Here is a 25,981-nt window from a genome sequence, read left to right as displayed (position 1 = left end):
AATACAGCAATATTGCAATCAATATTATTATATATATGTACCTATAGTAATAAATATTTATAATATATTACTCCAGTTATACACAGATGAGATAAACAAGGTTCCCTCATATCTGCTCATTGACAATTGTCCCTTTATACCCTTATTAGCCGAGCACCAGTCTGTCCAATGCTATTCCTGTATTGGTAAACCAAGCTGCACCTCTGCAAGACACAGGAGTCGTAAAAAGGTAATTTAATTTCCTGATGGCAGCGCACAGGTGAAGTAATCCTCACCCTGGCTGGCAGTGGATTTTACAAGCTGGCACTAGAGACTAGGAGGCAGTGTCTAGGACCCAGGGAGGAGGCAGCAGAGGCTGGAGCAGCAGGCAGGCAGCAGACTCCTCCTTATCTCCTGTGTCAAACTTGACATCAGGCTGCTGGGGAGAGCATGGTAACTTGTGAGCCGGAGTCACATCATCCTCAGTGCTGGAGATAGATAATATGCGCCTTCCAGCACCCGGCACTGGCCAAGAATGGATTGTCAGCTCTGCTCCATCCTCTGCCTCCTGTCCTGTATCTCGCTCAGCTGCTCAGCACAACTGATCCCACATCCTCCCAATGAAGGTAAGAGAAAATCCGACTACAAAATCACTAGTGGAGACGCTGTTCTAGTACTCTGCGTCTCTGATCTGCTCCTTCAGATCCGCAACATCTTCCTAAAGTGCATTTATCTATCAATGTGTCCAGGAACTCCGGCGTCAGAGGACGTTTCATCCCTTTGATGTTTGAATTTGTTACAAATGTTACAAGATTTAAAGGGACCGCAGGGAGCTCTATGAACCTGTGCGCTGGGTCTTCGGGTTCAGTGCTGACTTTGGTATATCATATTAAGTATCTTATAGATCCACTTTATTTGTTCTCTCACTGATTGTTTGTATAAGTTACGTTTGTATCCCCCCTAGATGACGGCTTAGTACATTAAGTGAATGGCATTTTGATGATCCTGTCTCTTTAAGTGTGTAATGCTATTTGTGATATCTAAGATTCACATGTTTTCAGAACTCTTCTTAGAAATAATAACTTATTGTTGGATTGGGGATTCCCAGGATGGACTCCTACTTGTTAACTTTAAAGTATCTATCTCTATCTATCTATCTATCTATCTATCTATCTGTCCATAGTACAAGAAATGACCTTTAAAATTTGTAGTTTACAATTTAATTTTTTTTGGCAATATTTTCTGAATTAGGGGCATATGTTGAGTAATGTAACATACATGTTATTACTGATGTTTATGAATATCCTGCACAGTAGCTTCTTCAGGATCATATAAACTATGATATAACATGAGTTGTACCAAATGACAAACTCAGCCCTACTCCATTGATAAAAGTCAGCACTACCACATCTTATTTCCCTTACATTTTTTATATTAGATTTATAAAAACTACTAGTAAGGCCCTTTTATTCTTCTATTAATTTTAATTATGATTATGAAATATGTGCTGTATAGTAAAGCATACATTGTTAAAAGTGATCAGTGTTGGTGTGTGTACTGTATATATATATCGTGTGTTTATGGTCTGGTATAGAGTAGGTGCTCTAAAATTATATTATATGACACATATATGGAAATTCGCACACAATGTTTTCAATATACTGTGTGTATATCTATTCAATGGTGTGTGAGTGTGTGTGTGTGTGTGTGTGTGTGTGTGTGTGTGTATGTGTGTGTATATATATATATATATATATATATATATATATATATATATATATATATCGGTGATAATAAGAGGGTGCGCGCCCCAAGAACTTGACCGTCGTCCCTTCATGGATAAAAAGAAAATCAAAAAGTAGGAAGCACTCCAAAATAAATGGAGAAAAAAAAGAGCTACTTTATTAGCCCAGGTGCTAATAGAGTAGCTATTTTTACACTGATCTTTGAGTGCTGCCTGCTTTTTGATTTATATATATATATATATATATATATATATATATATATATATATATATAGTTGAAAAAATACATATGTCCATCAAGTTATACCAAGGGATGGGAGATGATGTATGTGTCTGTGTGTGTGTGTGTGTGTATATATATATATATATATATATATATACACGCTGAACTTGCGACTTAACTACTGAATATCATTAAAACCTAAAGTTAGGCAGACTCAGTAGGTTCACATGTATTCCTGCAGAAAACTGCTGATAACAGATTATGATATCATAAGTTGTGCTAAATGTCACTCTCAGCTCTGCTGCACTGACAACCTCGGATTTACTACATCATTTGGTAGATATTCCGAAAACATAACTTGTCACTAAAGCAACGTTGTCATTTGCCAGTTTTCTTTACTCAGTGATTTATCACGGTGCACAAAAGAAACAGATGACAAATTTAGCTCTGCTGCATCCACAAATCATTGTACAGTAATTTACTTTCAGCCTATGTTTACCTCTTTAAGACCCATATTGTGGCTCTTTCATCCACATTCAATAGGCCATCTGCTTAAAAATATGAAATTATGGCAAGCCGGCGGAATACAAATAAAAGTGGTAGCTCCCAACGTGTGAGGCTTTATCTGCAGCAGCGGAATTTATGAGGCAAACACTGTGGAAGGAGTAAATCCTTTGTAATTAAGTTAGGCAATTATTCCTCAGTGGATTGTACCCTCCTGTGATCCTGTACACAGCTCTGTTCATCAGTGATAAAAACTAAGTCAGAAATGTCAAATATTACAAAATGTTCTACATAAAGTGGGTGAAGAATGGTTCACGGGGAAAATCTTCTCCAGGAAATAATAAACAGACGTTTCACCTTTCGACTAGCTGAGCAGCATGGTACTAGAAGTGGGATCATTTTATCCTGGAATGTTAATGGAAGTTTGCAGGTTCCTTGCAGGGTCCCCCCATGTGCTGCTATATGCCAAAAATTAGAGGAAATGTGATTAATGTTTTTGTTAGTTGCCTGGTACAAAGAATGCATTGCGGAGCATTGTGTCAGTACAATGGCTTCACGGATATGTGGATGGGCTGGTCCTTTTACCAATTCTAATAGACATAAAAATAGATTATACTTAGGGGGTCATTCACACGTGGTGGAATTGCGGTTGAATTCCGCTGCGGACAGTTCGCTAGAATTCTACAGCAGCCGCTTTTTACACTTGTTTCTATACATTTTTAGGAAAGTTAGTTCAGACGTTGCAGAAAATAACTGTGCGGAAATCAGGCTGCGGTGCAGAATTTTCCCTCTGCAGCATGCTCATGACGTTGTGGAGAAGCAGCGGAATTTCACTGTGGATTTCAGCCTTTGCATTGCAAAAACTGAAATGTGTGGCAAGTCCGCTGTGATATCTGCAACGTCTGAATTACCTGTCAAATATGCAAATGTTGGTGCAGATTCGTTGCGTAATTGCCCCAAATCAGCCCCAACATTTGCAGCGGAAAAATTCTGCCACGTCTGAACATGCCCTTAGAGGGATACGAGATGATTGAGATAGATACGAGATAGATAGATAGACATTTTATTTAGAAATTATTGAGTAATACCATGACAGATCTGCCTTTGACAAATTTGACAAACGAACATGTATAGCAGAGCTGAACTGAAAATAATATAAAATATGTATGAAATATCACCCGATAATTCAAGTAAAGTTAGTATGCACATGATAAACTCCACATTCCCTAAAGCTGGCATTCACATTTTGCTCCCATATATAAAGAGGTAGCGGAGCCGAATTTGCCATTTCACGGTTTCTTTTGAGCGCCTTAATAAGTCACTTGGCTTACATAATTGAGTGGGTTTACCTGCTTTCCTATGGGAACTGCAGATAATATATTGTGATACTGTGTGACAATGAATTGTATATTGTATTAAGATAGATAGATGATATAGATACAAGATGAGAGATAGATAGATAGATAGATAGATATTATATAGAATATATTCTATTTGACAGATTACATGGCAGTAGTATATGTGTGATGAATAGGACCTCTACTAGTGGAAATTGTCTAGAAGATGTCAGTTTGACCTTATATTATTAGGCTTCCATTTAGCACATTTACCCATAATTCCCACATCATTAATCCAACGAGACTTTAGCAAATGTAAATTTCCCATGTCTGCCTGTTCCAAGCCTGTCCTGTCTTTCACAGCTAAGCAAAGTGGGCAGCCTATTCCATTTACACTGAATTGGTAAGTAAAGGAGGAATGAAAGCCACACTCCTAACATGACTGCGGGCAATGTGTGCCCCCAATAAATTGCAATTGCTGTCAGAACAGATGGACCTCAGTGCTATTTTCAAGGCTTAAAACACAGGGCACCCCCCCCCCCCCTGCCCACAATTGTTTCCTGAACAGTCACTTAATTAACTAGAAATTGACTTGTCACTTATATTCATTGGCCTGGTGAACGCAGCTTTATCTGGTCTACATGTGTATTTGTACATTTCTATATGTCACATTGATAGAATCTTTGTGGTTACTATAATTTGGTATGTATGTGTATATATATATAATCTCACAAATGCAGCTTTATGTATAATATAGCCAGATGTGTCAGTATTATTTGTGTCATCCTAGTGGAGCTGAATTTGTCCTTTGGCATGTGTTGTAATATCACAATGTGCTATCAGTGGTTTTCTAAACCTATTTCTGGTTATAGTGTCCAGAAATAAGTTGGGAATTTCAGCTACTAAATCTTTATATATAAGAGTTTGTGTAAATAATAAACTATTTATGTCTATATAAATGAAGCAGAGTTGAATGTGTAATTTAGCTATTTTTGGCTGCATGGTGTGTGTGCCATGGTAATGTACTGAGTTAAGATAACGCCGTTTACCTAAAATCCCATGCGACGCCATAGATAAAGCAATGTGATATCAAACAAGATGAGTTCTGCCGAATGGCAAATGTAACTCTGCTAAATCAGGACTGGGTGTAAATCCGTTTATACTTCGAGTGTATGTACTGTTAGTTCCAGTTGTGTAAACAATCCCCTATTTATGTGTATGGTAGACAGATGTAGCCATCTTTATCTTGACTTTTAATGCATTATATACACAGTGGCAAGAAACATTAAGTTGACTTTTTCAATGGCTTTTGTTGTGTGATATCACGCTGCAGTAAGTCATCGGAGTCAAGTTAAACTCGACTACATCTGTATACAGTTGGAGCAATCCTTATCTTGTCTCTAATAATTTTCTGCAGCGTGATAAATTATCACTTTCGGCTTTGAAAACCATTGAAAAAGTCAAGTTAAAGTTGCCACTGTATTTAACATGGCAAAATTCAAGTAAAAAATCGCTACCTCTAGAGATAGCTGAGCTGAATTTGCCATTTAATTCTATTTGGCTGTATTGCCTATGTGCCATGATAATGTGCTGGGTTAAGATAATGCAGCAGGTATACAGTACCTGAAGTCCTATGAAACAGTAGATAAAGCATTGTGATATCAGGATGAATTATTCCAAATGACAAACTAGCTCTGATACACAAGTATTACTACTGGGTGTAAATCTGTTTATACTTTGTGTACTGTACTATTAGTATCAGTTGTGTAATCTCTCTCCTTTTTATGTGTATATATACAGTAGATGTAGCAAATTTGCCATTTAACTCTGGTTGCTATGATAATGTACATAGTGTCCTATGGAACACTGTAGCCAATTTGTGACAAATCCCCAAGTTCTGCTACATTAGTACATCTTAGATTCTGTAATTAAGTATTTTTGAAAAAAATCTAAAATGCCAAGTATGTATATTTAATGTCTTCTTTTCAATGATAAAGCATTGGTATATAGATCTGTTGTAGATTGCTATAGATAGTTTGTTAACTTTTACTTTGAAACTTTTTTCTTATCAATCACTTATTAAAACGAAAAATAATGAAACGCAGATGTAGCAGAGCTGATCTTGTCAATTAAGTAGAACGGAGTGTGCCACAAAAGGTTGATGTTACGTGATCTACGTGGCTTGCTATAGGACTGCAGTTATGTCTTGAGATTGTCACCATAGGGTTCAAAAACTGTAAATGTGACAAATGAACTCTGCTACATATGCATGACTGAAGCATTATATATATTTATATATGCCTCTATGTTTTTCCTGGTGTGTCGGCTTAAGGGCACACATTGAATTCCCTTGGTTTATAGTCTTTAACAGTTAACTTTTGACCCAGGTCATTAACAGGATTATACGTAAATGTATTTAAGCTTTACTGACAGTCTGGATTGTTTTAATAATATTTTGTTTGTGAGAGCAGAGACAATAAGGAGAAAGGTAAATGTAAAAATCCAATATATATCATAAATCATTGCCACATTATTAGAGATTTGTTGTAATTATATATAAAGTATATTTTATAATAGAGTACAATTCCATTAAATGTAGCAGAGCTGAGCTGAACCGATGACAAATCGCAATGTATTAAATCCTAACATTTCCTGGAATATACAGCTGTAGCCGGGCTCAGTTTGTTGACAAAAATTATTTTCATGTAGTAATGCATTATCTATAGTTTTACATAGGACTGCAGAAAAACCTGCTAAAATATATTAACGTAGAAATTCATCATGAACGTTAACAATGTGGCCCCAAAGAGCTCAGCTCTGCTATATCTGAATATAATTATTATAAATACACAAGTTGTGCTATTGACAAGCTCAGCTCTGCTACATCTGTAGTCTTCAAACACTGGCTTTGAACAAAAGAAGTTTCCTTGTGTACACTTGTATTACAACAATAGCAGAAGCGCACAGTTCTCATTATCATTGTATTATTAAGTCTTCATTTGTCTTTGTGATATCCTCTAGTTTTAATTACTTCCAAATGCTATAGACAAAGTAATGATTATATAGGGAAGGAAGAAAATCCCTTTAAAAGAAGCCCATATGTAACGGTCTGCTTACTACAGATGAGTACCAGATAGACATCTGCGCTGGCGGTCCACAAGATGCTTTTATACTAAAGGCTTAGGGTGAAGAACTTGGGCTGCGAGGAGCTCAACACATATTGGCCCTCATGTATGAAAACTCATGCAGACAGAGTATAGCTGTTATCCACAGCAACCAATCAGACCACTTCGTTCATTTTCTAACCTGCGCTGGAAAAATGAAAGCTGAAATCTGATGGGTAGCCTTGGGCAATGTTTTTAATAAATGAGGTCCATCTTCTTCTTAGCTATAAATTTGGGTGAAGGCTCTGGTCTGTCCGACACATGGACAAGTATGTGGCTGCTTATATCAGATAATGTTTCCTATAGACATAGATTGAATGAAGCATGCCTGTGCACAGTGAGAGCGATGGAAGGGGGGGGGGTTATCTCAGGGTTACTGACTTCCATAGAGACCTACGAGATGGAAGGGAGGAGCCTCTGGGTGACTAGATGACGGGATAAACACCCCTATAATTGCTAATATGGCTGACTATGGTGGTTATCCACCAGACAGCTACTTCCAGTCTCCCATTCGCAGAAGAAATCTAAAGCCTAACAAGGGAGATTAGAAAGAAAGACTATACATAGTTATCACGTATAAGGATTCATGGCCTTTCATTTTTGGTTACGCGATAAGTCGATTTCTAATGTTTAGCATCGAATAGGGAGTGGGGGAATGTGATTTTCTTTTATCACAATTGCTGAAACGCATGTAAACCTACTGAGTTATGTTAATGTAGTGACTTATTATATGTTACCTGTAGTAGAGATGAATTTGTGATTTAACAATTTAGGGCTGTATTGTTTGTAGAATATCTGCAGTCCTATGTAAAAAAACATAAGTAGCAAATAAACTGATATAGCAATCAGCTATGTTGAATGAAAAACTCTGACAAACTTAGCATTTCTACATCTAACAAAATTACCACTGCTACATCTGAAAAACTTCGACCTGAAAACCTTTCCCGCTACATCTAAGCAACTCTGCCTTATTGCATCTGACCAACTCAGCTCTGCTATATCTGAAAATCTCAGCTTTGCTACAATTGTACTTGCACTAGTTATCAAATACGAGCAATGACTATTTTAGAGAGATCATAATGACTTTTCTAAACTATACGTAGCCACTGCTGTTAATTCAATAGCCAAATTACCACTGGTAAATAGGACCTGGTCTGAGTTTTTGTCCATAGTAGATCACTGGTTATTACTATTTTACTTTGAAAGTTGGAAGAGTTTGATATATACAGTTGAAGAAACTCGAGAACTTTATAAATGTCTTATGGGTTCCTCACACTTTCCAGTATTTAATTAGAATAATCTGACATTCTGTAATGTAATAATATGAATGGTCATTGTTTAATACGCTAATTTTGACTAGATTTAAAGGCAAACCTCCACCTCGGGGTCACTTAAAAGAATATTATTGGAGATTGCTCGCATTACACTCCGACCATTCCCATAATAACAATGTACGAATTCAGATTCCTTACAATTGTACAGATTCTTCATCAAAATGCGGACTGCTGTTTATGGCAGCCTGTAGTCTTTCTGTGGGATCTACAAGGTATATAAAATGTCCTATGTGCCCGCATGTTATTATTGAACCTCTCTAGCACAGTGGCTCCATAGCTATTGCAAAACTACAACTCCCAACATGTCCTGACAATTTCTTTAGGTTTTTGCTTCTTTAGTGTAGGTATGTTCTTACAGGTTGGATACGCTGGGTAAAAGCACGCCGTATATCCAACCTAGAACCCGTAGGAATTTCCGGCCCTGAAAAAATGCACCAATTTGTGGTGCATCTTTTTTGACGGTTCGCCATTTCACAAAACATAGCAGGAAAAAAAAAAGCCAAAACTTATCACCACCGGCGTTGTCATAGCGACACATACCTATCTTCTCTGTTCAACCCTGCCTCCTTTGACTCTGTAGCCCATGTGACCGCTCCAGTCTTTGATTGGCTGCAGCAGTCACACGGGCTGAAACCTCATCCCTGGAGGCTGGGCTGCCTGGAGAACAGCCGGGGGAACAAGGAGCTGTCGCTATGACAATGCCAGGGGTATGGACTTTTTAAATTAAATTTGAACAAAAAAAGTTTTGTATTTCTTAAATATTTGCAATTTTGGCGGCGGAATCGCAGCGGCTTTTACCATGAAATTCAATAGGGGAAAACCGGCAACAAAAGTGCAACGATTCTGCAGCATAAATTGACATGCTGCGGATTAAGAATCTGCACCACAGGTCAATTTATGAAGATATTAATAGGCATGGTAAATGTAGGATTTATCTGGCTTGTGACAAGATCACATTGGCAGCCGATATAACCCCCTGAACCTTAGGCCATATAAAGATGTATAACATAAAGCCTTATGTATGTTATCATATATTTCTAGACTCTTACTACAAGGAGCTGACCCCAAGGCTATCTCTGGTTTCAGCAGCTATAATGTGTCAGGTGACTTGTTGCAGGGTTATCACACATACAGGTCCGCGGCAGGAGATTATTGAGCTATTTAGTAATAAGTACCAGGAGGAAAGTCCTGGAAGCAGGAGGAGAACATCCAGAGTCAATGGAGATGTTTCTATAGGTGTTAAAAACGTAAAAGCAAAAACAAAACAAGCAAAATCAAACTTATTTTCATACAACACCAAACGCTATAAGTTGCCCACCTGCTTATACTACAGCGATCACTAATCATTCACAGGCTGCGAGACACTTTCAAATACAACAGATGGTGATAAGCCACAATGAATAGTATATATGTGGTATATATGTGTGTGTATATCTATGACCTAGTGATATGGCTTTTACGTTCGTGTTTTCTGCCAGCGATATGGTTTTGACTCAAGTACCAAGTTCTAGTAATGCTATGGCATCCCTGGTGCCAGGAGGGCACAATAGTTTCTAGAGAGCCACACATATGAGGCATGAGAACCACATGTGGCTTTGGAACCACTGTTTTGGGAAGACTGTTATAGTTACATACAGTAGGTTGAAAAAAGACGCAGGTCCATTAAGTTCAACCCTTCTCAAAAATAAATTACACGTCTTTCATTACTTTGATTAATTATAACCCTCAATGCCAATCGTGAGTTAATAAGCATCTAGCCTTTTTTTAAATGCTGACATAGTATCTGCCATCACTACCTCTTGGGGAAGGGCATTCCATAGCTTGACCACTTTAACTGTAAAGAACCCTTTTCTATATTGATGTCTGAAACATCTTTCTTCCACACGCAATGGGTGTCCCCTTGTCCTTGGAAAGAACAGATCGTGTGTTAGTTCTCTGTATTGACCACGCATATACTTATACATATTAAGAAGATCACCTTTTTTTTTCAAGCTGAACAAGCCCAATTTTTCTAGCCTTTCATTGTAAGCGACACCTCCAATCCCATTTAATAATCTAGTTGCCTGCTTTTGAACCCTCTCCAGTTCTCCTATGTCCTTTTTACAATGTGGAGCCCAAAACTGAATTCCATTTTCAAGATGTGGCCTTACAAGGGATTTATACAGGGGGTAACATTACGTTTTGAATCACCGGTTTTTATCTCTCTTTTTATAGACCCTAAAATCCTATTTGCTTTTGCAGCTGCTGCTTGACATTGAGTGCTGCTGCTTAGCTTATTTGTTACGAGAATACCAACTCCGTATAACAAAAAAAATAAAAAATCAATGGGACCTGAGAGATGCCGGATTACCGGATGTCCTGGATTATCAGACGGTCATATAAAAGTATATAAAACTCACTTGTAAGAGTAGATAATCTATGTGAGGATGGACCAAAATAAAACATTAACAGAAGAAATAATAATCTTATTCTAATTACCTAGTTGGTTGTTTCTGTTAAATTTTCTGCTTCTGGCCATTTGAAATTCCATATTTTTTTTTGCATCTTTGTTCTGGAAACAAGTGCTGGATTATCAGACGTTCTGGAGTGTCGGTTGCCGGAACTAAGGACTTTTAATATAAATATATATATATATATATATATGAATCTCTATATTGATTCATTCTCATTTGCGGACAGACAATGTAAAAAGCATTACATAAAAGAAATATAAACCTGACAATTGTTGGGGACGTGTAGTATATCGGCTTCACAGTATCTTCACATTTTTTACAAGTCTTTCAATGAAAGCTGCTTCTTTTCTTTGAACTTAGCGATGAGTTCATTGATGTTCCCTGACCACAGAGTGGCGCTGTGCTCTATGTGTGTCCTTACAGAAATAAGCATTAGCCAACAATTAGCCGTTTCACAGCTAACACCAAGGATAATATGGTATTTGTCATGTACATGAATTAACTCCTATAGAGGCGATCATTTCTGGATTAGACATGCAAGAATTATTCTCCATAACACAATATATTAATAATAAAAAGTAGACAATGGGGCTATTCCTTGAATGAGAACCAAACTGAAAACAGTGTGAATCTTATAAGAAGAGCAGCTAATATCTGCATACATTCTGTAAATGTAAATGTTTCTGGAGGTTCTCAGTGCTGGAAATATAGGAGATAAATCAGTGATCATGGGGTAAGGATTTTACTGAACTTTAAAGATTTCTATAGTCAGCCTCTCTCCAGCCTGAAATAGACTTGAGGTTTGGTGTCACTTTATCCAATTTAAAAACCAATCAAGTATTTGTTTTAATTAAAGGAGTAATGCACTTAGGACAATTCACCAGCAGGCGTTCAATTTCCCTGCAGCGCCACCTGAGGGGAAATTGAGTATTACACAGTGCCCATTTAATAGAATAAAAACAAAAAAGGACACGGCGCCAAACTTGCGGTATCAATATGTAATGCGCGGAGAAAAAACAATATATGCTCACCTCCAAGGTTGTGAATTACCGGCATGTAATTCGTAGTAAAGAAGCTGCTGCCAATCCCAACGCAAAACTCCCAAGGGGTTGCCAAATAGTAGAAAATACAGGAAGAAAAAACGGGATGCACGGCGCTGCTTAATAAGAAGGGTTTTAATGACGATAAATGCTACGCGTTTCGATACCGGACCGGCATCTTCATCAGGCATATCATGAGAGTAGTAAAAAAGCACACATATATATACACAAAAGTACAAGTGAAAAGTAAGATCATTGGACCAGTTCAGACCAGCCTCCTGGCCAAAAACCGCCAAAACCTGCAGGTCAAAGTTCAGAAATGTCAGAAAAAATAAAAACAGTAAACAGTAAAAATGAGGTGAATAAAAGTCACAAATGGGTTGCTAGCAGATAATGCATGACATAAAATGACACACAGGGCCAAATTTGTTACAGTATATAGACGAACAGTCACAGAGCAGCAGGGAAATGCTGCACTCAATGCAAATAGTATGTTGTACATAAGGAAGTTTTATTTGTGGTATGTGGAAGGGATACCTAGTCTGAAGTTGTCATGGGGATAGTGAGATATTACAATGTCAGAAAAAACTGTACGAGATCATTCATAACGCGCATACTGGCGCGTTGTCATGGCAACCGTAAACAAATGCATGCCGGAAGAGAGGGGAAATGTGTTGGAACGCATGATGAAGCGCAAAGATCGCAGGGGGGAAGTTGTACACAAGGGTAAATTGAGCCAGCAAATAGCTGGAGCATATATGCTAATTATATCAAAAATACAGCTAATAGACATACTTGTAATTGTGTGTGCTGTATATATTTGTAAGAAATGATGGAATAAAACTAATAAAATAATGCAATATGAGGAATATGTATAACCTCGACATCGGATAGCTCTGGAAATATTAGTGCATATATAAATAACAATATGGATAGTACAATGCGAAAAATGGAAGAAATATATGAAAATTTAAAAATAGGTTAGTATAGACTTTAGGAAACACCATATCAAAATAAAATTAATAATTAATACACCATCGAAGAAATTAGTAATTAATAAAAAATCAATAGAATTAATAATTAATAGGCTGTCCGTAGAATACAACACATAAAAAAATGTTTGACATTAATCCAAAGCGGACTCCGTAATATCATTAAGGCCATTGGGAAATAAGGTCGCCAATTTATATATCCAAAAATTTTCTCTTTTGTTTTAATCTAATAAATCTATTAGATATATCAAGGGGTATTTTTTCAATGGGAGTCACAGTGATAGAATCAAAATTGCATTTATGTTCAATGGCACAGTGGCGGGACACGCTATGTTTTTCGAACCCAGTCCTAACATTAAATCTGTGTTTATTGACTCTACATCTGAGGGTTTGGGTGGTACGACCCACATATTGTCGATTGCACGCGCATTGTAACAGGTAGATAACATAGTCACTACCACAGTTGAGAAAACTTTTAATCGGGAAACTTTCATTCGTAATTATGGAAGTGAAGTGTGTTTTTTTGTTTGAAATATTTAGACAACAGAGACATCTGGATTTGCCACAACGATAAGACCCGTTAATGATTAATGAAGTTTTTGGAGGGTCTTGGGTAATTTTATGCAGTTTGCTCGGTGCTATCATGTTTCTTAAAGTTTTTGCCCTTCTATAAGTGATCCTAGGCCTCATGGGAAGGATACTTTTCATGTATTGGTCATTTTTTAGGATGTGCCAGTGCTTTAGAAGTATAGAATTAATTAATTTACTCCCTTTATTAAAGGTAGTGATAAAATTACAATTAAAATCAGTTGGTTTCACAACTGCCCGGGATGTGGGGTTGATGCATTCAATTTGTGTTAGCGCTTTTGCTCTAGACTCTAGACTTTTTTCAAAATATTACATTCAGCGGAGAAATCTTTGTCGCTAGTGCAATTTTTTCTTATTCGTTTGAATTGGTCAAACGAATAAGAAAAAATTGCACTAGCGACAAAGATTTCTCCGCTGAATGTAATATTTTGAAAAAAAGATTTAAACAAAAAAACTTTCCAACTAGTTTGATCAAGGGAGCAGAGTCTAGAGCAAAAGCGCTAACACAAATTGAATGTATCAACCCCACATCCCGGGCAGTTGTGAAACCAACTGATTTTAATTGTAATTTTATCACTACCTTTAATAAAGGGAGTAAATTAATTAATTCTATACTTCTAAAGCACTGGCACATTCTAAAAAATGACCAATACATGAAAAGTATCCTTCCCATGAGGCCTAGGATCACTTATAGAAGGGCAAAAACTTTAAGAAACATGATAGCACCGAGCAAACTGCATAAAATTACCCAAGACCCTCCAAAAACTTCATTAATCATTAACGGGTCTTATCGTTGTGGCAAATCCAGATGTCTCTGTTGTCTAAATATTTCAAACAAAAAAACACACTTCACTTCCATAATTACGAATGAAAGTTTCCCGATTAAAAGTTTTCTCAACTGTGGTAGTGACTATGTTATCTACCTGTTACAATGCGCGTGCAATCGACAATATGTGGGTCGTACCACCCAAACCCTCAGATGTAGAGTCAATAAACACAGATTTAATGTTAAGACTGGGTTCGAAAAACATAGCGTGTCCCGCCACTGTGCCATTGAACATAAATGCAACTTTGACTCTATCACTGTGACTCCCATTGAAAAAATACCCCTTGATATATCTAATAGATTTATTAGATTAAAACAAAGAGAAAATTTTTGGATATATAAATTGGCGACCTTATTTCCTAATGGCCTTAATGATATTACGGAGTCCGCTTTGGATTAATGTCAAACATTTTTTTATGTGTTGTATTCTACGGACAGCCTATTAATTATTAATTCTATTGATTTTTTATTAATTACTAATTTCTTCGATGGTGTATTAATTATTAATTTTATTTTGATATGGTGTTTCCTAAAGTCTATACTAACCTATTTTTAAATTTTCATATATTTCTTCCATTTTTCGCATTGTACTATCCATATTGTTATTTATATATGCACTAATATTTCCAGAGCTATCCGATGTCGAGGTTATACATATTCCTCATATTGCATTATTTTATTAGTTTTATTCCATCATTTCTTACAAATATATACAGCACACACAATTACAAGTATGTCTATTAGCTGTATTTATGATATAATTAGCATATATGCTCCAGCTATTTGCTGGCTCAATTTACCCTTGTGTACAACTTCCCCCCTGCGATCTTTGCGCTTCATCATGCGTTCCAACACATTTCCCCTCTCTTCCGGCATGCATTTGTTTACGGTTGCCATGACAACGCGCCAGTATGCGCGTTATGAATGATCTCGTACAGTTTTTTCTGACATTGTAATATCTCACTATCCCCATGACAACTTCAGACTAGGTATCCCTTCCACATACCACAAATAAAACTTCCTTATGTACAACATACTATTTGCATTGAGTGCAGCATTTCCCTGCTGCTCTGTGACTGTTCGTCTATATACTGTAACAAATTTGGCCCTGTGTGTCATTTTATGTCATGCATAATCTGCTAGCAACCCATTTGTGACTTTTATTCACCTCATTTTTACTGTTTACTGTTTTTATTTTTTCTGACATTTCTGAACTTTGACCTGCAGGTTTTGGCGGTTTTTGGCCAGGAGGCTGGTCTGAACTGGTCCAATGATCTTACTTTTCACTTGTACTTTTGTGTATATATATGTGTGCTTTTTTACTACTCTCATGATATGCCTGATGAAGATGCCGGTCCGGTATCGAAACGCGTAGCATTTATCGTCATTAAAACCCTTCTTATTAAGCAGCGCCGTGCATCCCGTTTTTTCTTCCTGTATTTTCTCATTTAATAGAATGGCATGTCTGTGTGATACATAGATGTGCCGGGTCCTACTAATCAAAAGACCCCTCTTTGTAGCTGCTCTGCTGTAGCTAAGAGAAGATTTTTTAGGAGTGTGGACTCTCCCTCTTATATCCTCAAGGGGTTTTCCCAGAATCATAAATGATCACCACTCCACAAGATAGGTGATCATTTTCTGATCGATGGGGGCCCTATCGCTGGGACTCCCACGGATCGTGAGAACGGGAGTCCCAAACCCCCAGATCCTCCTCACTGCACCCCCATAGTGAGAAGAAGCTTGAATAAAGCAGTGGGTGAGCATGAGCCCGCCGCACCATTCACTGTCTAAGAGAATGACGGAAAAAGCTGAGTGCTGTACTCTACTGTTTCCATAATTTCCATAGATCTTGAATGGAGCGGCATCAGGCATGCTCCACCACTGCTTCATTCAATGACCTCCTCACTGTGGTTAAGCAATAAGGAGGACCTGGGGGTTCGGGGGCCCCCGTTTTCATGATTGGTCGAGCTCTCAGTAGCCAGTTCCCCAGCGATTACAAAATTATCACCTATCCTGTGGAGAGGTGGTAATTTATGATTTTGGGAAAGCCCCTTTAAAACAGTATTCCCTAATATCTCAGTAATTAAAAAGCAGGTTTTCGAAATCACATACTCCAGAATCTACCAATGATCTGGCAACTTAATTGAGCTGGCGCTTGAATCTTTCAATTACTCTGACAGTCTTTCCACAGAGTTGTAGAACTGGGTCATGGGACCCTCGTTCTCTTTATAGGTGAAGGTCAGGGTCCCAGAGGTGTAAGAAGGAAATATCCCTAAATATTGCAGGCTTCATACATGTGAGGATTATTATTTTTTTTATATCCTTTAGTCATAACCAACTCTTCCAGTAATCGAAATGCTCATTTCCCTCTGTCTCCTCACGTGACTACAGTTTACCAGCTTAGTACATGGGATGATGTCAGTTTATGACTGTGAATCAGATTTCTTGGTTAGCACTGATCAGAGAATGAAGGAATAATGATTTATCCTAATGAGGAGAACATCTGATTTTATAAACCAGTGAGATCTCTTGCAAGACTACAATTCCCAGCATTGTTGTCAGGGCATGCCGGGAGCTGTAGTTTAGGAGCAGCTGGAAAGCCACAGATGAGAGACCACTGTTCTAGGAACCATTCTTCGTTGAATAAGTTAGTTTGCTTTGTACCCTTTGGGTGACTGGCTGAACTGTCATTGTGAAGTGTACTTTGGTTTGATAACAATGTGTCATTACAGTGGGTTTCAGTTTTTCATCACTATCCTGTTTCTTCTGCTCTATAAACCACTACTATGGTATACCTCCCAACTTTTGAATTCAGCAAAGAGGGACATTTTTAAGCCACGCCCGTAACCACGCCCAATATCCCGCATAAACACATCAAATCACGGCCAGATCCTTCTGAAAATAACACGCGCACATTCTCACTGCGGATCTCTAGACTGTCTGGATATCACAGATATTATGGATCCGGTTATATCGTCTTTATGTTACTTTTCCTAACTTGGGTGTAACATTTGCTCATCACGGCAGCAGCAGCTGCAGGACAAACCAAAAGGCTGAGAACAATGAAAGTCAAGAGGGAGACCCTGTGGTGGACGACTTTTCAATTGACAGGTAGCAGAGTTACATGATGGGGATTTTTTTCCCAGTTGTGTAACTCTGCTACCGGTCAATGGAAAAATCATCCACCAGAGCCCCCCTGTAGATTACTCCACACACAGCCCCCCTGTACATAGCGCCAGACACAGCCCCCCTGTAGATTGCTCCACACACAGCCCCCCCTAGATTGCTCCACACCCAGCCCCCCCTGTTGATAGCGCCACACACAGCCCCCATGTACATAGCTCCACACACAGCCCCCCTGTAGGTAGCGCAACACAACCCACTTATACTTTGTGCCACAATGCCGCCAGAGCGGAGAGCGGTAGAGGCAACCGGCCCTACTTCTGCCACTCTCCGCTCTGCTTTGACGTCACTCCCCATCAGAAGAAGGCAGGAGTCTTGCAGCGGCGTTCTCACTTGGATCGATGCCGACCCGGGAGTGAACCAGTCCAGTCACCTGACCGGTGACGTCAGATGACAGGTCGGGTGACTGGACTGGTCCACTCCCGTGCCGGCATCGATCCCAGTGAGAACACCGCCGCAAGACTCCTGTCTTCTTCTGATCGCTGCTGCAGTCGCCTGGCATGCAGGGCGCCTGTCAGCAGTGATCAGCTGTTTTGATACAGCTGCAGCGCCCAGCAGGACATTTTGCAGACCGCCCGGGATGGCGGTGAGAAACCGGGACTGTCCCGCCGGATCCGGGACGGTTTGGAGGTATGACTATGGTGGTAAACCAGTATCGTGCTTGTTGAGATAATATATGTTCGATTAGTTTGGTGCGAATTTATAAAATTTTTCAAGTATATTTCGGTCTTTTTTATTTTTCCACAATTGCTCTTTGAATGACACCTGAATGCACAGATCTACAAAGCAAGAGGAGTGTGCGTGCGTGTGTGTAAACATTTTCTTTTGAAATCCACAGAGAGAGAGAGAGAGAGTATTACTAGGTGACGTAGACAATACTGTACTCATTTCATTTGTATCTAGCTGAAAGCACAAATCTGTATTAAAAGGTTTGGGTTATGTTTCATGCTGCAAACTTTGGACCATACAACTCTATAGATCTAAGTAAAAGTATACTTGGAAACACATTAACTAATAAAATATTAATAGTTTTGGACAGAACATACATAACCTGTCATTAGACAAAGGGATGGTTTCATGAGGACAAACCCATTTTCAATGAAAGCTGGTTCGGCAGGATTACATGGTGGCCATTCTAATTAATGGCATTCCATGTAATTCATAAATGGGCTGGTCTGCCGGAATGGCTCTGTTCTGGCTCATTGACAAATGTGGTGTTTTTGATCGTTATGTCTATGGCATAGGCTAGTGGCAGTGATACATCTGTTTGGTGCAGCATAAGGAGAGTCCTCCCATTTGGACACAGCCATGAGATAAGGCTGAGAGCTAGTAGATGATCTTATAGACTTCTCACCAGGAACTCTCAAAAGTCCTCTTCAAACTAGTAGGTTATTTTAGCCGTGGTTTAAAGGGGTTTTCCAGCCAGTAGAAATTGATGGCCTATCCTCAGGATAGGGCTTCAATAGCTGATGATTTGGGGTCTGACTCCCGGGACTCCTGCCGATCAGCTGTTTTGAAGGGGGTGCAGCGCGTGTACGAGCGCTGCTTCCCCTTCATTTCTTCTTGCTCACTGTGAATCTTCGACACGCATTTAGCAGCAATTCACTTCAATGGGAGAAAAGGCTGCAATACCTGTGAATTGCCTCTAAATGCGTGTCAAAGATTCACAGTGAGCAAGTAGAAATAAAGGGAAAGCCGCGCTCATAAAGGGCACTGCGGCCCTTTCAAAACAGCTGATTGGCGGGGGTCCCGGGAGTCGGACCCCGACCCATCAGCTACTGCTGGCTTATCCCGAAGATGGGCCTACAATTTTTACTGGCTGGAAAACCCCTTTAACCGTACATTATCACGGTAGACCATCAGAGTGGGATTTAATATTGTTTATAGTTGTGCAGTAACATATCCCAAATATTGTACAAGTTCTCGACCTGTAGTATGCATACCCCAGGGGTATAGAGCATGCCTCTACTATCCGCATGCTTGCTTGTAATGGGTGTAGCACAGTGTATGGTCACAGCCTTGGGGTATTTTTTTATTTTTTTTTACTTGCTTGGGAACATTGAGAAACATTGCTTTACACAGCTTTTCTTAAGGTCATCATAGCGTTAGGAGACTGCTGTGCGAAGAGTTAAATAAACTTCATACATAATTTGTACCCAGTTTCTATGCGTTGGCATCATTTTAATACCAGACATTTATGTTAATTTACGTCTGATTTTTAGACAATGTAATTTTATTTCCCCTAAAAACACGTGTCCCAAGCGACTGCTAATATGTCATAATATGAATTATTTATTGCTAGGTAGAAACATGAGTTCACTTGTATATTTTCTTTTACTAATTCATTCATTTTAGTAATTGACCTAATACTTTTCTATTTTTCTCTTTGATCCATGGAACCAATTAGAATGGAGGCAGAACATCAAATCTCTCTTGTCACTTCCATTTTCCTGCCATGTGAGACACTCTCAGGTACACATCGCACACATTACACACATTTCCCATATGTGTGACTTAGGGGAGTTAGTAACAAATCGGATTCACAAAGCCTTCCAAACATTAGCAAATTTCCTGCATTACATTACTACTCACTCATGATACTGTTGAGGCGCTCAAAAAGAGCAGAGTGTGACAACATATAGAATGTCAAATGAGATTGTAAAATCTCATGTTGTGACTGACTGTATGAAACTATTGGAAGCCATAGTACATTGACACCAATTTATTTATCTTCCATTTTTCAGTATCCCCCATGTCATTAGAAGAAGAAATACAGAAAAGTTATTGGTATAATAGAAAAAAAGAAAGCCCCATATAAATGTATTACAAACTGCTGTGTAGGTTTATTGCAAGGAAACTGGTTACTGGCAGTGCCTACGTCCTTCCACTTCAGTCCACTATTCGCAGCATGGTTGCTCAGTGGTTGGCACTGTTGTCTTGCAGCACTTGAGTCCTGGCTTTGAATCTGACCAAGGCAACCTCTGCATGGAGATTGTATGCTCTTCATATGTTTCCGCCACATTATTACAGTGTCCTCCCACCCTCCAAAAACATACTGATAGGTTAATTGGTTTTCTATAAAATAGTGTCTGTGATATGGAACTAAGAGCCCCATTGGGAACTGGCGCTGATGTGAATCTCTGTATATAACTGTGGAACTTGTTGGCATTTCGGAAGGATTTTATTAAGCACTCTACGGCAGTTTTCTGGAATAGAAAAGTTGGAATTTGTGCTCTTTTACGCCGCCTCTGCTACTTTTAAAAAAAGAGTTGGGCTTAACTGGAGAGGCGGGCCACTAGCGACCTGACAAATTTACTATAATTTACGTTAGAAACCGGAAAAAATTGTAGCCAAAGTCTGCGCCAACGAATAGCTGGCGTGGATTTCCCTTTCTGGCGCACGAACAGCCAGAGATGCACCTAAGTTATTAGGCACATTTTACTCCAGCGCTCTTTATCTTTAGACTGGTGTATGAAATGACAGTCATAATGAATTTCCCCCAAAATGGGCAATTTGAAATAAATATTAGCAAAGCATAGGCTAAACTTTTTGTCTACAAATAGGCATGCTCTATCATTTTTGGCAAACCTACCCTGCACTAATCTATTAGGGAATTATATAAATAGCAATTGCACCCCTAACAATCCGGTAATAATGTGATGTGGGGGGTCCTTACCCATCCCGGTTACCCTGTAAGCAGTTCAGCAGCATACAATGGCGCCCGCCTGTATTCATCTATGGAGCAGTAGTTTAGGAACCAGGGAATTGTTGTTGATGCAATTATTAATATATTACTGTAGACTTCTCGACTTCAAGTTATAAAGATACATAGTAAATTATTACATATTAATTTATTAGCAATTTTATGAAAACATTAAAGGCTTACTCCTATTTCTTCTTTCAAATAATGTTGTTTTATGAAGGACTAAAATAGTTACTGAATGTCTTTTGGAAGCCATTTCTACACAATTATTACATATGCTGTTGGTTTTGTAAGATGAAAAGGCTCATTTACTCAATTAAACTGCCAGAGTGGGTCCGTCCTGAGCTGTAGCCAACACAAGAATCTGTCTAAACCGAAGTATAATGGTTAAAAAACAAGCACAAGCCTCACATGTGTGAAATTACAGCAAATGCCCCAAAATTGGATTATAGAAGTCAAACGACATAAATGCTTCAAAAGACGTCTCTTTTTTTTTTTTTTTATTGGATGGCATTTAGTCTCTGCTCTCTTTAAATGAAAATGACTCTGTCTTAAATTTCAGATACCGTCCTGTGTTGCTGTGGTTTGGAGTTTAAATTAAATCATTCTCAAAGCTTCCAAAAAAACTCTAAATTCTGCTCTGAATAATTTCTGATTTCTGAACTTGCTTATTGTTGAGTATGCTTTAGGGTACTAAACTCGGAGCATGTTGTATGTATATATATATATATATATATATATATATATATATATATATATATATATATATATATATATATATATACACACACACACACACAGATGTAGCCAAGTTTATCTTGAATGATTACTTGCTGCAGAGTGATAACTCGCAACAAAAGCCATTGAAATGTCATTGAAAAAGTCAAGGTAAAGTTTCTTGCCACTGTTTATTTAATGCATTCAAAGTCAAGATGAAGATGGCTACGTGTGTGTGTGTGTGTGTGTGTGTGTGTATATATATATATATATGCCAATAGATGGTAGCAGCACTCAAGAGCAAATTCCAATATGGGTATGGGTGCCCAGCAGGTAATCCTGATCCAAGGACTGTGAGATATATATGAAGAAATCCTGCAGCACTCCGATATGGCAAAAAATGTGGTTTATTCAATTAACAAACAGATGCAGCATATATGTCCAACCTTAGGACCTTTCTCAAGCATAGTTATACATTGATATCAGTGATATATAAAGCATGTGATTCATTTACATAATGAATAATCAATAAAGCATTGTACAAGTATAAATCCACAAGTGTACCTAGTATAAAAGGTTCATCAATTATAACAGTGAGAATGTGTATGTGACAAGTATACAGTGATAAAAACAGGATCAGACATTACAATAAATATGTGTGTGTGTATATGTATATATATATACCTGATTTATGTTTAATTAAAAATGCAATAACATGAGTCGAAGTTGGGGTTTCAGGGCCACTCATCAATCGGAGATGAAGTTTGTAAATCCGTAGTGGTATGTTGATAGTATCAGACCATGCGATCGTTAATTACATGGCGTTCCTAGAGCGCCACTGCGCATGTCACACAGTTTAGCCGGAAGTCTATCGTTGCCACGCGACCACATGAAGCACAGACTACTGCGCAAGCGCCAGAATCTCAATGTGCATCGGCTAAGAATAGCAACGTCCTTATTCCAACGATGATAGATCCCTTGTATTGTTTTATATCAAAAATCTACTGTATTGGGAAGGACAATCGTCCTGATATCTAGAGTGACTGATTATCTATATATATATATATATATATATGTATATATAGTGTGTGTGTATTGGTATTGTACATATAGTCACGTTCCTAACTTTCTCTGAAGATAGATAGATATTAGATGATAGATAGATAGATAGATATTAGATGATATATAGATAGATAGATAGATAGATAGATAGATAGATAGATATTAGATGATATATAGATAGATAATAGGATTATTTTTTAACACATAGCACTTTTTTTTTTTCGGGAATAATCTGTACCTTTTCTGGAGAGCAGCAGTTATTGATACTTTTTGTATGGTCTTATCTTGGGACATCACCACAAGAGGGTCACATTATTTTATGTGACCCTGAATTGTTCTCCCCTTTTGTTTTTAAAGGTGTTTTAATCCGTATTGTTTGTATGAATGTATTACTTTTGTATATGTAAGTAAAACATTTTCTATATTCATAATTTTGGGTGTGCATACCTTTTCTGGGTAGTCGCTTTTTATGTTTGCTAAATTGGATGCACTCAACATTCGATATATTAAAATAAACGCACAGGTTATCACTTATTGTTCTATCTATGCATTATATAAGGAAAGGGGGCATTGCAAAAATAAAAGATCAAAGAAACCTTACTGGTATAAAACCACCCACCACACACACTCACATCTGTTCTCAGAATTCTACATTCTCCAGGTTTCTTTCTGGGCAAGAAAATAACCCCTTCAATGTCACTTCGATCACCAGGGGTCATGGAGTTCACAATGGCCAGTGAATATGAACATCAAGAAGCAAGTGTCATTTGTTTTAATAGCCACTATCAGTAGATTTCACCTAACCATGCAGTGCAGATCACCTCCCTGTTCTCGTTATGCAGATGTATTAATAAGTACACGGGACATTAGCTGCTAAAAGATTTACTGTGGCTTAATTCAGTAAGTGTGAGCATTAGTCTCCTTCCAGAAATATGGAGGAGCAATTTATGTGATTTAACTTTATTGCTACAACAATATATTTCATTTTTATGCAATATTTTTTAATTAACTGAGTTACAGGACTTGAAATTTTTATGACCTAACAAATACATTTAATCAGTACACAGGGCGATGTGCTAACAGAGTGCCAATGCTGAAGTGGCCTGTCTGCCTGGGCTACATTTTTAATCCACTGACAATGTTTAAAGTGTTTTCTTTGTATCATGCCTTAAATATTGCATTTTATTACACTGCGATTAACAGGAAGGAGAAGGGTTTGTGAGGGGCATATGAAAATTTTCCAAAAGTTTGTCTGCGGAGAAGGACTGGCCATGGAAAAATGGCGTTTCCATGATCTTCTTAGTTCCCTCAACCATGCAAAGTTATCGTATAGAATAATTGTATAGAAATACCAGGATCATGCATTTATAAGTGTGATTCCATGACACTAAACCATCTCAATCATTGGCCCACGGACTTCAATAGTGCCAGCCTCAATCGGCACAAATTTTGTAGCGTACAGAGCAATTAAAAAAAATAAAACATTTATTACCCAATATTTACATCAAACCAAGATATTCTGCACTGCAGTGTAGAGAATACACTTGTGCCAATACATGTCCTCAGTGGGGTTTATAATCTCAGGTTCATACTTTAAAGTGTATTTTCCCCCTTGATTTTTTGTGTGTTTAGTTTTTTTTGTATCTAAATCTGTGCTGCTGATAAATTTCAAAATGTACTTTTATAGGAATTACAGCTCTGTTTTGAGGTCTAAATGATACAATTCCAGAAGCCTGCAGCCACCACCAGAGGGAGCATTCTGTATATGCCTTTTGTATAGAAATTTTGGCAGCACTTTAATATATCCCAGCCTCGTAAACATAGTTACATAGTTAGTACGGCTGAAAAAAGACACATGTCCATCAAGTTCAACCAAGGGAAGGGAAAAGGGAAGGAGAGATTTCTACACATAGGAGCTAATATTTTTTTGTTCTAGGAAATTATCTAACCCTTTTGTAAAGCCATCTACTGTCCCTGCTGTGACCAGCTCCTGCGGTGACTATTCCATAGATTCACAGTTCTCACAGTAAAGAAGCCTTGTCGCCTCTGCAGCTTGAACCTTTTTTTCTCCAGACGGAGGGAGTGCCCCCTTGTTTTTTGAGGGGGTTTTACAAGGAACAGGATTTCACCATATTTTTTGTATGTGCCATTAATATATTTATATAAGTTAATCATGTCCCCCCTTAGTCGTCTTTTTTCAAGGCTAAATAGGTTTAATTCTTTCAATCTTTCCTCATAACTTAAATTCTCCATGCCCCTAATTAGCTTCGTTGCTCTTCTTTGTATTTTTTCCAACTCCAGGGCATCCTTTCTATGAACTGGAGCCCAGAACTGAACTGCATATTCTAGATGAGGCCTCACTAGTTAATTTTCTATGATAGCGAACTAGGTAGATGCATAGGACATATGCTTCTTTGATAAGGGCAGACTTAGCATAATAGGAATTTCTGTATTCTCCCACATCACTTCCCTGCATGTAAATAAAGTATGTAACCTTATTCCCTGAGCAGCAAAAGGTTCAAACACCCTCTATATTATAAACTTTGAAAAAGCTCTATTTGTTACAAAGTATGTAATAGCCAGTCATATTTTTTATGTAAAAAAATATTTAATTTAGGATGTGTAAATGTAGGACAAGTTGCAGAATGTTTATTAAAAAAAAGTAAACAATATAAATGCATGTGGGAAATGTAGTATAACCCTTTATTTGTAGCCATGAAGGGTCAATAAAATGCTATATTCTTAAAAATCGAAGTAGGAATCCAAATGATGCCAAAATGAAAAAGCACTTTAAATATATACTTTTGTTTTAGGAGTAATTATTTTTAGAAGTTTAAAAAGTTTATCATGCAGGCTTCCCCCCCCCTCCCCCTCCCCGCCTCGGTAGAAGCCTTTTTTTTTTTTTTTTTTTACTACTTGAATTGTTCTTTTGAAGATGGGACACCCAACAAGGCAAGCTTCAATCAGTAAGTGGCAGTCTTACATAAACAATATAAACGTCTATAATTAGTTTATGACTCGGGAAAATGGATAATTTAGGGGAAAATAAGCCCTGACTTTATTATGCTTTTAAAAAGAAAACCGTAGCTTAATAAAGTTTCCAATTTTACTTGTTATAGAAGTATTAAAAGT

At 38.0% G+C, this 25,981-nt stretch overlaps 1 protein-coding gene across 1 annotated transcript in view; it reads left to right on the top strand.

The window, feature by feature from the left end:
* The first annotated feature begins 426 nt into the window (after positions 1 to 426).
* Positions 427 to 25,981, top strand: part of EPHA3 (EPH receptor A3) — a 349,426-nt gene continuing 323,871 nt past the window's right edge. The window contains exon 1 of the mRNA XM_075854459.1: positions 427 to 605. Within this exon, the coding sequence (XP_075710574.1) occupies positions 515 to 605 (91 nt within the window). The 5' untranslated portion in view covers positions 427 to 514. The remainder of the gene's footprint in view (positions 606 to 25,981) is intronic.

Source organism: Rhinoderma darwinii, chromosome 2 (assembly GCF_050947455.1).
Source record: "Rhinoderma darwinii isolate aRhiDar2 chromosome 2, aRhiDar2.hap1, whole genome shotgun sequence".
NCBI lineage: Eukaryota > Metazoa > Chordata > Amphibia > Anura > Rhinodermatidae > Rhinoderma > Rhinoderma darwinii.
This window is presented reverse-complemented; position numbering and strand designations above follow the sequence as displayed.